The 14,164-nt window shown below is 41.4% G+C and overlaps 3 protein-coding genes across 4 annotated transcripts; 1 reads left to right on the top strand and 2 right to left on the bottom strand.

Annotated features, from left to right (window-relative positions):
• On the bottom strand, positions 1-396 carry RB195_017948 (uncharacterized protein; the record flags this gene model as incomplete). Its single annotated transcript, XM_064185158.1, has 1 exon — positions 1-396. One exon carries the CDS (start codon positions 394-396, stop codon positions 1-3), a length of 396 nt encoding a protein of 131 aa, XP_064041039.1.
• A 3,415-nt stretch (positions 397-3,811) lies between these two features.
• On the bottom strand, positions 3,812-5,383 carry RB195_017947 (uncharacterized protein; the record flags this gene model as incomplete). 2 transcript variants are annotated; one of them, XM_064185157.1, is made up of 5 exons in its annotated part: positions 3,812-4,061; positions 4,139-4,301; positions 4,749-4,831; positions 5,035-5,132; positions 5,315-5,383. In XM_064185157.1, 5 exons carry the CDS (start codon positions 5,381-5,383, stop codon positions 3,812-3,814), a joined length of 663 nt encoding a protein of 220 aa, XP_064041038.1. The 2 variants fall into 2 exon arrangements, with proteins under 2 accessions (XP_064041038.1, XP_013303923.1); XM_013448469.2 differs by having other exon boundaries at positions 4,139-4,295.
• Positions 5,384-5,646: 263 nt separating this feature from the next.
• RB195_017946 (uncharacterized protein) lies at positions 5,647-6,015 on the top strand (the record flags this gene model as incomplete). The annotated part of the gene is made up of 1 exon (XM_064185156.1): positions 5,647-6,015. The coding sequence occupies one exon, from the start codon at positions 5,647-5,649 to the stop codon at positions 6,013-6,015; it is 369 nt and encodes a 122-aa protein (XP_064041037.1).
• Positions 6,016-14,164: the final 8,149 nt, after the last annotated feature.

The following is a 14,164-nucleotide window of genomic DNA, read 5'->3' as shown; positions in this document are numbered from 1 at the left end:
CTAAATCACGTTTTTGTGGGCTCGAAATTTGAAAGGTTCGGAACCAGGTTCTAATGTGTTCCTTTGACTCAGTGCTACATGTTGATTCGGAAAATTCCAAGGTTGACCGCCGATAAAAAGCTTCAGTCTACCGTATCCTCCGAGTGATTCGTCGACTCGTCGTTTCGACGGTTTTTCATGCTGATGTCGTTTCCCTTTAGTGCAATGAACTGGGTGTGTTGCGCATAACGTCGTCGCTGTGGCGGCGTAGCGATGAGCGGCGATAAAAGGTGATTTGTAGAGCAGCACTGTGAATGTTGCGATGTTGGCGACGCGGTGCACCGGCCACATATCACTGCCTTGTCGTTGGACAGAACTGGGCAAGGACAACGTCGTTAATACAACCGAAGATGTCATGATTTCAACAAAAAAGACTCGGAGGTTCGCTGACGTACTCACAGTTTTCACCGGTGCACCTAGCTGTAGCCGTAGTTCTATGTTGTATGCCTAAACAGCTGAGAAAAAATCATACGGAATTATTTTCCGGTTCCTTCCTGTTATGTAGAGGTGAATTCCGAAGGAGCAACAGGATGACTTGCTCACCTATCTGTTAGCAATCTTTATACGATCGATCTTTATGGCTTTGGACCATAAAGTTCGAACAATGAGAGCGTTTATGGTCACTTCTGACTTCCAATTCAATTTAATCGAACTTCCCTATCTTTACGCTTGTCCAATGTTATCACAAATGTTTCAGAATTCTGTACTAGAGGGATCTTTCAGACGTGTACTCTTTTGCGAAGGCAGATTAAAAAAGCCTAAGCTCATGCTGTTTTTTCTTATTTTAAGCCCAACAAATTTTAAGATATTTTATATGTTTCTGCTATTCACTAGATATCCAGTGAAGGCAGCTCATTTTTAGAAGCTCCCCTTCTCTCCCAATTATTCCTACAAACAAGTCAGCTACACTATAACTTCTTTACATTAGATGTCTCACTCCCACATGATTATAATCCTGTAGGTCAAATCACTAGAAGAATAATTCTAGTGACTAGAATTGTGGATACATTTTGAGAATTGGAACATTTTTAATGGTTTCCCAGGAAAATCTCGTACTTTCTTGCTGTTTGAAAAACGGAGGTGAAACGTTTTCGAACAATCCTCTTTTTCATAATATTCTTGCATCAAATGCTGTGATTTAGCAGGGTTTCACTTTGCAAAAAACGCTTAAGTTCGCGGGATAAATCATTCCAAGTGATGTTGGTACTCTTCGCCCAACAAAAAAATGTTTGCATAAAAAATGTGAAGTGTTGCCGTAGGAGACAATTTTCCTTTTTGTTTTCATTTTTTTCAAAAGTTCTCATTTTCCAAATACTTACTAGATCTTACTCAGTATTCTACATGCAAGAATAATAAGTTAAAGGCATCACCCCAGGAATCTGGAGTGGTACGGATTTCCGGTGGAGTATTCGTATACGGGGTCGTAGATTAGGGGGAGGGGTGTAATTCCGTCCATTTCTTCCTAATTGCCGTAGAAAACGGCCCGAAAGATACGGCTTTGAGCGTTCCGGCGCGCTATTTTCTACAAGGAGTTCGATTGGAGCGCGCCAGGCCTGTGCGGCGCCGCATCTTCAGGGCCGTTTTTACGGCAATTAGGAAGAAATGGACGGAACAACACCCCTCTCCGTAATCTACTATTCCGTATACGAATACTCCACCTGAAATCCGCACCACCTCAGATTCGTGGGGTGGTGCCTTTAAGTCGTAATAGTATTTAAAATTCTGCACTTGATAAGATTTTCAAAAATCCTCCAACATCTCTAATTTCTTTTTCGCTTGGGTTGCAGTGCTGCAAGAACTGATATTAACCAAATAACACTATGTTTTTCTAGGTATTTCTCCTGTTAAGCAACGGAATGGAAATCACAGCCTGTGCGCTGTTCCTAACCCTTTCCCCCACGTTCGCAACAGTTTCATGGCCGAGAGCTGGTTTGGTTCCAGTTGAAGATTTATTGGAACATTTAATACCGGGAAAAATTTCGTTGAAGTGGCGGAGTGAAGGTGAAGGGGAATAAATAAAAGTAAGGTGTGACAAGGATTGGAGATACATGGTTACTGTGTGCATTTGGACTTCGTGTACATTGTACAGTCATCTGGTATCCTCTTCACTACGGTAGAAAGATTGCTTCATTGTCTGCACTAAGAGAAAAGTAAAAATTAAAGAAAACAGGTTCTATGCGTTGTTGTTCATTTGTTTGTTATTGATCGGTCGCTACAAAATAGAAATGAACAATCTTCAACAAAAAATAAAATATGGAATCGACACTTCCACTACTTCGCAGGATATTTTAAGTCGAAGTCATACAATAAATTACTGGTAGTCTTCTTTTGAAGTAATATCTGGGTTTGTTTCAAATTCGAGCGAAATGAGTGACTGATAGCAATCAGATATTGAAATAGCTTAGAAGCCAACAATAGAACAACTTTGTTGTGAACATAAAATCCATTTCTTGAAAAAAAGATTAATTCTTTCAAAATTAGGGGCACCGAATTTTCGTACATGAGTCCCCTTTCTTTACAAACAGTGTGGTTTCTGTCGCCAAAACAATAACCATGGGCGCTGCTTCTTCGAGTGTTGCGATTGGCGGCGCGACTGGTTGCGAGCGATGTTTGTGTGCGCGAGCGGGTAACGTCAAAACTGATCGACAATTTATGCTCTTCTCCGGCAGCGATTCCGCCACAGAGAAGGAGACCGAAAGACAGAGAAGCAGATCTATCAATGCTCTTAATTACCGGTTTCATGGAAAATGTTCCGGTTGAGATTCAGTGGAGATTTTGGTCAAAAGAAATGAGGAAAAAAGTGTCAAATCAAAGTATGCGCCTCTCTTTTTTACTGTTACACCAAAATTTGCTGTATTTCGCAGATCCCTAGACTGGTAATGAAATAAATAAAAATAATAGTAGTAGTAACAATGATAATAACAACAAGTACAATGGCAATAATAATTGCACTAGCGAGAATGGAGATAATTGCATTTGTATCAATTTTGAGAACAATAAAGGTAATAATAAAAAACGAAATGATTCGAAAAATAATAGAACAGCAACAAAAGTAGCATAGTAGTATAGTAACATAAATAGAAATACATTAAATTAATATACTTTCATACTTTTTGTAGCATCTTTAGTGCATGTACGAATTAATAAATCTGCCTAAAATATAAATTTCATGCGGACACAGAAAATTTGCTCCATCCCAAAAATCCAGTAGAATTCTTTCTGAGCTCATCACTAAACGAGGCGGTGTTTAGGCAGCCCTACAAGAAACCCATTCGTGCCCTCTTATGTAACCTTGTAGCCGCATGCCGAAGCTCTTTATCAGTGGAGTCGCTCTCAGCCGGTTCCCGGTGGGAAAACCAAACACGCCGTGTGATAAGCTCCACCGATCCTCAACTTTGTTTGCCATCCCTCATAAAAAGGTTATGGCAATCTAATCCACAGAGAACACTATTACCCTCAATTTTATTTGATACATCAAAAATCTAAGCTAACGCTCCGAAGTGAAGCGAATTACAATAGAATACATAGAATAAATAGACAACTCAATAAATTAATTACCAGCTACAAATATAAATAAATTCCACTACAAACACATAAAACAAGAGAAATATGTACAAAATTCATAGCTTGTGAAATTACCGGAGTGTACGATTGGCTACAAGAGAAAATGGAAACTCGTCGATTTTGAGATCTAAGGCGGGAATTCAAATCCAGTTACAATTTCACATTTCGAAAAAAGTGAGCGGATGTGATGCTGAGTGTTGATGATGGTTCACTGCCATGGTTGCCAGACCTTCTTACAGGGAGGTTCGTCGCACGAGTCTTCCCTGACGAGCTGAGGAGGTCGTTCGAAGCGGTTTTCCTTTGTTCTCGACGGTGATCGTGGAGGTTCTGGGGATTCACTTGACGACGTGTCAGAGGCTGGTGGAGTGCCGGGACCCCATTTGGGTGGCTCGGGAACAGGCGGAGGAGCTGCAGGTGGACATGCAGTGGCTGGTGTTGATCGTGATGGCATAGCAGCACTAAAAATATCACCGTAAGTGTTAGAAAGATCCCATAAGGGTCTCTGAAATTCTACGTAACGTACAAAACTACAAACTTTAAATGGTGGACGAGTCCTAAATGGAACTGTTGCGCCTGCGGATTGTAATCGTGGGGCATTGCCATTTGTAGATACGAGAATACCGCCTGAGACGCATGCGCGAATCCTCGAGCAAATCCGTCTTCTCGCCCACTTCTGTACACAGCCGCTGTGTCTGAAACTGTAGAAGCAGCTGTGAAACCTGGGCATTAATCGAGAAGTACGGTAAATTCTAGGATGACATGTTCAGACGGTGGAGATAAAAGGACCCTAATAATCAATGCGGTCCTAACATGCTATAGATTATAGGTTAAAAAACGGCCTGTGAGAACTAAACGCTTCGAAATGCCCACTCTCTAAGTCGACAACTTAACCCTACAGTATTGACCCCCCAGTAACCCGTCATCACACCACGAAGTGTTATACTATTGTGTGAGGTCAGAAGTTGCTCCTTACACCTACAATTATTGATCCTAATTACCTGTCATTGCTCTAAAACGATCGGTACAAATTAATCCAACATCAATCTTAAATAATATTTAGCCAGTACGTTAAAACTTTTTCTCGAAAGATTCCAAGAATACGGTAGTTTTCTTTACTGGAAGCCATCAAGAAAGCAGTGTTTTACCTCCGCTCGATGAAATATTGCCTCTTTGTTCTTCCAGATACCGTACAGTCCATTCAAGAATATCGGCTTTTTCCAGCTTTGAACTGAAAGTTTCCAGTTAATTCAAATAATCCATTCTAATTTTTGATCAAGATTATAAAAAACCCAAGCTTAGCTAACAGAAACAAAATCAAAGCATTGGGATCGTCTATGTTCCGTAAGATCCTGGAGAAGACCCTTAGCTCGTCATGCTTCGAATAATTGCAATTTTTTCAATTTTTCAATGATTCCGGGGCTAATGTCTCACCTCTGCTGTGGAGAAACATTCAGGAGGAACTCTTTGAGATAAAGCAAGGAGTCGTTTATTCTTTTTCGTCGGAGCTTCTCCATCATTGGCTTCTTCATCTGAACAGTTCATTGTCCTCAATCAAAGAGTAGAGCTCTAATCTTACAGCTCATCTGCGCAGAGGAGAAAGTGTTCAGAAAAAGACTTAATATTATATTATGTGGAAGAAACGGTACTATGTTGAAAAGAATTTTCAGTCACAAGTTTACCCACAAGAAGTGTTATCTAATTAAAGTCCTACCTTTCGATCCCCTGCGAAATCAGGGCTAGGTGGCGAGTAGGTGAAGGAAGTCGTCGGTGAGAGATGCATGTGTCTGAAAGAAGGATCCTCATGAGACTGCAAGCCAGTAGAACCATCAAATCCGCGTCACGATGCGATAGAACATTAAACATATTACTACCAAAAGAGCATTCATAATTAATGTTGACGGTCCACCTCCGGGTACCGTAACCCCTCGATGTGGCGCGGCTGAGCCTAAGAGAACGCAACATTGAATGCTGAGACGATGCGTATCTTAATGACACCATTAAGATACGATCGCAAAAATCGCTAAGCGATTCGATTTTCTCCACATGCGCATATACGACTTGTGTGTATGTGTAGCGGAGCAAATGATTACGGGAAAACATCTCGGGCCGCGTCGACGATCATCGTCTTCGCAGTCGCAGCGGACCACGCCCCGCCCCGTTTGCGCACCTGCGACTCTCCGCAGCTTGCGCTGCTCGCGCACGCCAGCACCACGCGTTCTCATGACCCGACGACGGCGTGTTATCAGCACGCGCCGTGTGGCTACTGTAATCCGCACATTGAATGACTTGAGTGCTGGGAAACAAGCGAAACGGCTCGCATGGCTGCAACAAGGGGATTACGGATTGGAACAACTAATGCAGTTGGACGATCACACGGAAGTGGAAGAAATGGAGATGAACAGCTTTTGGTGAGAATAACAGTTTGAGGAAGTTGGAATGTCTGGACGAATCTACGTGGGTAACTGAGAGCTTGTCAATCCGAATGATTTCCTCCAAAGATCTCGCTTCAACGTTTCCGGAGCTTGCATTACGCTGCACTTCATTGGATATTGTATCAAAATTGTAAACGCTTTTGCAGTTTAAAGATAGAAGATAAATAAGGATAGATATTATTACAAAAATGCAATAAGACGGAAAAGAACGTGCCACGAAATCGTTGACGAGGGCTGTGAACAAAGCACAAAAAAACTCTCATTTATATCTTTCGCAGACCTCGAGAAGATTGGCGAACTGGATCAGTGAGAATCGCAGAGTTTTTCCAGATAAAGAAATCGCATTTTTAATCATTTAAATCTTTCTCTTCAGAGATACAAAGTTCAGAGAAATGAAAACAACGAGTAAAAAATTCCTTTGAATTATTTTTGTTTCCTACGCAACCATTGAGTAACTCTTCTATGCGCAGAATTTCAACAGTGCTCGGATACTGATCTCATAATGGCAGTTTACTTTAGAATCAGGTCAAACTGACAGCTTTCATTCATTGTGGCAACGAGAACAACGCCAGAGCAACTGCAAAGCTGAACCCGAAGAGCGGGCAAACAAAGTGTCCTACATGGATCAAAGATCAGTCGAAGTAGCGAAAAGTAGGAGCATGATCCTCAGTAGAAGCAAACCGTGTCACTTATTCCTTTTTTCGAAGCTTCGTTTAAATTCTGTGAAGCCCCACTAATGCAATGAATTTTCTAACCAATCCTCTATATGATATCGTGCGAAAATATGCACCTGTTTGAAAATGTTTTAGGACAAAGGAGGAAGAATTTAAGGCAGTCCAGACATCATTTATCGAATTATATGCATAGAATAATCAAGGTGCCTGTTAAGGAACAATTGACCCTCGTGCCCGCTAATGTCTGTTTAATCATTAAAATTCTCAGACCTCTTGAGGAGTGGAGCCAGCTTGGGTGGAAGTCTTGGATTTATTGACTGCAACGAATAAAACCCAATAACCACTTGTATTCCGCAAGAAAAACAAGATTAAGTGGTTCTATGTTTTTGCCATGACCTCACGTGCACTCCGAGATCCATAGTAAGGGGAACAACTAGTAACGGATATTAGTTTTGAAAAAGTTTGTGTAGTGAATAAAAGGGCCGGCGGAGGGTTGAAGAAAAAGTCCTTTCGGGGAGAAGGTTCTGTGCTTTTTAGGGGGGGGGATTTTCCCTTTCATACTTCAAAATAGAGAGGTAGGATAATTTAGTATTTCTCGGAAGTAGGTCAGGAGTTTTTCACCATAGTCCCCCCGCTGTGGCGAAAACGTTGCTCTAGAACGAAAGAAATGCTAACCCATAAGTTCTTTTAATGTAAGTTTTTGAAAGTCGCAAAATTGGTGGATGGAAACCCCAGTTAGAAACAAAACGCGGTTGAAGATTAAGTCTATTCGGAACACTATGTTTTAGTAAATACCACTTTTAGTATAACTACTATTCTCTGCATTACTTGGTCTTAACAACTTGGTGGAACAGAAGATTTTGATAATCCCGCAATACCACACGACGACTAAAAATTAACGCAAACGACCGAGTAAAAACACGAAAAGAAGATAGGAAATGGAACCATAACATAAAGAAGCCGAGAGGATCTCATCTAATAACGACATGTGACTCATAACCGTGATGATGCCTCAAAATCGATGTGCCGAAAGACCGACGAAGACGACCGAAAATGCCGGATAGATGTCCGGATGGCCATCAGAAAAAGTGCGACCCTCTTCGCTGAGTGCCGCATAGTTTCAAGTGGGGACACAGTGCAATACAGTGAACGCGTCCGAAATACGACGACGTACGTTCCCTGACCCATGGTCCGCAGCCGGGGGAAACGTAGCGAACACATGAATGAGGAGGTATAAAGAGGTGAGGAAGCCCTCTGAGCGGCTGGTTGTAATGGCGGCACGCATCAAAGGGACACGCTCGCTATCAACACACGACCACGAGCCGTTGACAAATGGCGGTGGGAAAAGCGCGTCGCGCGGCGGCGGAGGAGAAGGAGCGGGAGGAGGATGAAGTGACCGGAGGGAACTGCCTGGAATGCATGTTCTTTTCGTCGAGACCGAATCGGGAACAAAGCGCGTGAACGACTTGGCGAAATGACTTTGACGGTAGGTTTTTCCATAATTGAACACGCGCGCCATTCTTTGTTGAAGAATAGCTCTAAGGTTTTTCTCGGGGCCTATTTTTGCAGGATACTCAGCAGTTTTCAAGTGCTTCCTTCAATCACGACTAAGTCGAAAATGTGTGTTCATCCTTCGAAAAACTTCTTCAGTTGGTGATGCCATAATAGTATAATACTAAAATATATGATATTTCGCTATAGCGTGAATGAAAATTTGAGAAACGACACGTCCAACTAGTTGGAATGATGAATATCGAATGGAGGAGGTACAGATAGTTGAAGAGTAAGTTTCTTCACTTAAGTAGACAAATAATACCGTTGCATTCAATTTTTTCTAAAATTTAGCTCCAAAACACTGCTTAAATATACCTTCACCTTTGAAGACACCTTTAAATTTTGTTCTAAATAACTCACAAACCAAATTAAGGAGCCCCTCTAGTGTTTTCTGTCCTAGAACGAAGCAGAAGTTGGAAAAGAGCACAAACGGCTGTAGTGCCGAGATTTTTCTATAGATTCTATTATCAGCTCTACAATTATTGCTTCTGATAGTATCATTGTCTTCAAATTGTCACTTAAATGTAACCAATTCACTTCAAAAGACTTTTCAGTACTGGTAGCGAAGAGAAGATACGTGTGAACTTCGATACTTCCACACTTCCTAAAAAAGGGACTTACTATCAAATTGGGACGGAACCGCTATAAGGTAAAACTACAGAAGAAAACAGCCGCTCCCAACAATCGAATAACAAAATCGAAGACAAAACTCGTAGAAAACGGTAACGAACAGCACAGGAAGCAATTCCGCACCAGAGATGATCGTAAGTCGACGAATCCCGGAGGCGTGGTCTGACAAAGGGGCGTGACTCTGCTCTCGATTACCTGGGGACCTCTTCTGTACAAGGCCATATGAATACCCTAGAGACACAGAGTGAGTTTTCGGGATGGTGTGATCCCCTTTGATCCCTTCAAGTCAACCTAACACGCCATAAATGCCCTAAAAATTGTGACTATGGTAGTTCGTTAATTAGAAATGCACTCGATTCTCGTTGACGTCAGTGCGACTATAAACTCTCCAAGAGAAAGCTAAGAGGCGATTTCCATGTTCTCTGGTTTTGAAGCTGAACATTTTTTGAGCCTCAATTATTATATGGTAATTGGGACAACTATTTCAAAGTTTTCAGGACTCCATAAAAGACCTAGGCATCGAAATCCGTCGGGTCTCAGAGCGAGAAAAACGTCTGTCTTACAACCTATGAGGCACAATTTATTACAGATTCCGAAAAGTAATGTAGTTCCTTTCGGAATAGAAAAAGCTGTGATGTATTTCTATTTTCAGCTAGTGGTGTGACGATCTTCTTTGTCAATGACTGCCACAGACAAATTTTTAGAAGATGGTTTTTTCTGATAGAAAAACCAAGAAATCTCAAAAAAAATTAGTGGAAATTTCTGAAATAAAACACAAGAAAAATTATCTTAGAAGAGACTACGATAAGTTTTTGAATTGCGAACACTCTAAACAAGAAAGTTCCAACCTATCTGCATATTTTATATCTACATCTATATTTTATTATAATTTAAGAAAAAATTTAAAATTGACAAGTACTACTACTACTTTTAGGCGCCCATACTATTTGAATTAAATACAAAGGGTCTGGAGGTTCACTTGGGAAGAACTTCACGTGTGGGCGAACCACCACCACCACACGGCACTACGTGCGTAGGTAGGTAGGGTCGGGCGGTGAGCCAATAAAACGCTGCTATCAGGCGCGTTTATGACAACTTCTGGCGCGTGCTAATGATATTACGGCTCAATGATAGCGGCCAGGGGAAGCGATCGTTATTGAGGTGAGAGTCGGAACTTGCTTCTGATAGCACGTTACGACGACGAGACGCTCCGGGAGTTTGCACTTTCAAAATGAGCATAATTGGGATAGGAATAGAGATGGGAAGTTGGAGATCAACATATTGGCGCATGAGGGGATATACACGTGAAGAGGTAAACGCGATAGGAATACTGTCCACTCCACAACTCCTTTTCGTGTCCTCCAATGAGTTGATCGATTTTCTGCAGTAAATTCGGCGAAGGGGTTCTTCTGCGAGACTTACCCGAACAAGCACATCCACCAGTTTTCAAACGGTTGGATGAACTTCCTCTCCGGAGCGCTAAAGCAATGAAATAGATAGGACCGCTCCCCTTATTCCAGCATTGATTTTATTGATCTCATACAGCAAACCCGTAATGCTGAGATAACTGGCAACCGTTCCTCGAAAAAAAAATATTTCCAGTACGGGAGCAGTTGGACGTAGCCATCGCTACATCCACGCCCAAACTCTTGTTGAATAGCAACACATCCAGATTTCAACTCACATAGTCTATGCCGAACTGTTTATCGATCAGGATAAGTGATATTCGATGCAGAACCAAAATCAGCTGCAGATGTGCATTTCAGAAGGATTAAATGTGCAATTTTTGTCCTTACCACACATTTTTGCACTTTCCTTTATTCTGTCCATTAAAGGATAAGGGATAAAATGCCCGAGTGTTAATCAATCCGCTCGGGATGCACCCCCACGTTCACTTCAATTCAGAATCGTTTGAGGTTTACGAACGGGTAACTGGCCTATACAATAACTTCCGCTGGCTAGCCGATGTGTCAAATCTTTTTTCCCCAGAGGGATGAAGGGCTTGGTGAGAGCTAGGGCGGATTCGAACTTCCGATCGATCGTGCAGGAAGGGGAACCTCTAACCGCTACACTACACCCGCCCATTCTATCCATTAAATCGTGTAAATCCTCATGATCCACATCTATGAGGGCTTATCTGCCCTTCAACAAATCCTTAATATCTTTTCTGGGAACGATTAGATGGGCATTTGTAGGAAGCGAATACCGAGTAGTACACAATAAACAAAAAAGAATGAAAATAGAACAGCATGCCATCGTAAAATCATAAGTACAGGGAATATAAGAACCGCACGGTGGCCAGCTGCCGATCCCCACAGGCATAGGTCGCCGGATTCAAGTGGATTTTATGGGCCAGGAATGTTCTGAGGGCGAACCCCTCAAGAAAATTGTCAGCCAGGCGATACGAGAAGGCTTTGATAAGGACTTGGGTCAGATCTGAGGGAGCCGGCGATGTCACCTGGTCATCATGTGGGTGATACGAAAAATTATTGGCTCTCACAGCGTTAACACCGAACTGTTCATTACATGTAAAGATCTAATTTACAACCTACAAGTGCCCGTAAATCCCCTCCCAGGTTCAGAAAAAAATGTGCCACCCGTAAACATCTCGTACCTCCAACCCAACATCAACATTTCAGCAACATAAAATCTGGAAACGAAAAGGAACTTTTGTAAAAAGTCAACTGTTTTCCGGAGAAGTTCTAGGCCAAAAATTTCCCAAAGACCACTTTTATAGTTGCTATTCAGACGATTGGTGTAACATGCTGTTAAATTTCCGCAAAGTTCCAACAAAAAAAGTGGACAGAACTAGTCGAGAGATATGAATGAGTACAAAGAAATACGCGAGGAAACGTTTTGAAAGAAATTCCAGAGCAAAGGTTGGAGGATCAAAGAGCGGAACTAAGAATAGCAAAGAGAAATAAAGGAAATTGGTCTTTCTGAGACAACGGAGATCCATTGGTTGTAACCGTTAACATTTTAAGGAGTGATTTTGGAAAATTCAAAATTAGCTTGTAAGACTGTGATTCCAATTGTTATTAGTTCATAGAATTATATCCAAAACAAAATAGCAAGAAAACTGCACTAGGACTTTTCCCTATTTCCTGCATGCTTATTCCTGAGCGGATTGTGATAAATCAGCAAATTTAAAAGGGATTGAAAATCCTCTACAGAAAAATTCTTCATTCATACGCACCTGTAGTCAATTTGCTGCCACTTCTCGCACGTGTGCCGCTTGGGAAAACGACTTGAGAGCCTCTTCCCACAGGATCAGTGATAACTGCGTGGAAATACGGCGTTTCCCACCTATCCGCAAACTCTCGCACCTCTCAACCGTTGGGAATTCAACTACGAGTGCCATGGTGCGAACAAGTGTTCCCAAGCCGGAAATCGCCGGTGGACATACGGTCACTGGCTGGCGAAAGCCCGTTTCACAGCATGCTACTGTCATTTTCTTTTAATTGGACGGGAATGGGAAATCTGCGGTGGATATGTTCCTTGTAAACAAACGCACGGAGAATATCCCACTGGGAAGTACTGGACGATTCGTGAAAATCGGGGCCAAAGGCGTTCACGCAGTCCAATAGTTAAAAGTTAAATAGTTAATCGCACAAAAGTTAAACAATGCACTTTTTCTTTACCGTACAATTTCCATGGCAATTCCAATTGTAAAAAGTACAGTAATAACCTTATGTTTAACCGCTATTTTTCTCCAAATCCAAACAGGAAAGAGTATTCTTATTTATAACTTTCTTTCCTGTTCTCTTCTTCTCTAACATAATCCAGAAACCCAAAGAAGTTGATGACAAAATTATCAATTATTACGTAACTAGGTGAAAACGCAGCTCTTCAATTCTGGACGATACCTCTCGACACTAGTGATTCTTCCATTTCAGGATCACGAAAACTGCGCTAGTAGTTTTATTAGGAGTTCAGTGCCGGACAGCGACTACGAAATCACAACCACACGATCACAGAGATCATTTTAATAGTTTCGCTGCATAAATGAGTGTTACGGGTTATTAGAACTGTAAAATTAGGCTGACAAACAAATACCGAGCCGAAAAAACCACATTAGACCATCATTTTAAAATTCTGAACTGTTCACATTCAAAAGATGCATTGTATCAACTTTTACTGATCATTCTGTTCTTCCGTAGGCAAAAAATGCATGGCGCTTGTTACTGAAAAGAGGGCTTAAAAAATCAACAGGAGCCAAACCTGCAAATAAGAATAATTTGTGAACCGCAGCTATTGAACGAGATTCATCCAAAAATCGACAAATTTTGAAACAGTGATGTTAGCTTGTGGGAAACATCGCCATTACTTCTCAGACCGAAAAGTACCGAGTATCGATCTCTCAATGATTTTCAGTTTTCTTTTTCCTTCTCTTCGAGTCTCTCTATGTAGGAAAATAAAGATTCAGAAAATTCTCGATTTCGACTGATCAACTTTGACATCCATCAGTAGTGGTAGGAGTACTTGATGTTAATAAGCACACAACTTTATAGCTAAAATCACTTCTCACTATTAGGACACAAAAATATTCACAAAAATAAGGAAAAATCTATGAATTTACGGCTCCGTTCTCCACAGTTTTCTCTGAGGCACCTGTGAAATATGATGGAGAAGACAGAAAAGAAGAATAGCGAAAAAAAGTGTCATGAGAAGGAATGCAGAGCAAGATTCGAAATATTTATCGAAGAAGCCTGGAAAGTGATCTCATCTTATCGGCCGTCATCCTAGTTGAGAGGTCACGAACCGCGATCGGCTGAGGTCAAGACCCCATAGGCGTCGACCTTGCGACTCCTGGTAATGATAACTGCCTCTGGGAAGCTAAGCACAGCTTGTATTTATTCACTCAACGAAGTACATAGGAGTACTAGTACATAGCATAATATATGCAAGTTTACAGTAGACCTGTAGACCGATCCAAAGGATAACATAGAGCAGGTATCCACGAAAAGAATTTTTTTACAACTACATTATTCTAAAACTAGGTACTGCCAACAAAACATAGAAATCGATCAGGAACTTATTAGAATTTTTGTGAATCAAACATGCAGAACGGCGAGTAATTAAAGTGAGTCTTCATAAGACAAGAACAAGAAGCTTGTCCTGACAAGAAGTAGGACAGCTGCATTTCCTGGATTCCGGCCAAACAGTTTTTAAGACTCTGCTCTTGTCCTCTACCATTTCTAGCCGTGAATTTTCAAGAGATGCAGCAAAAAACGAGAAACTTACCCCTTGCTTAGAGAAGACCTATAATTA

Source organism: Necator americanus, chromosome II, assembly GCF_031761385.1.
Source record: "Necator americanus strain Aroian chromosome II, whole genome shotgun sequence".
NCBI lineage: Eukaryota > Metazoa > Nematoda > Chromadorea > Rhabditida > Ancylostomatidae > Necator > Necator americanus.
The sequence above is the reverse complement of the archived record's forward strand: the minus strand, read 5'-3'. Positions and strand labels throughout refer to the sequence as shown.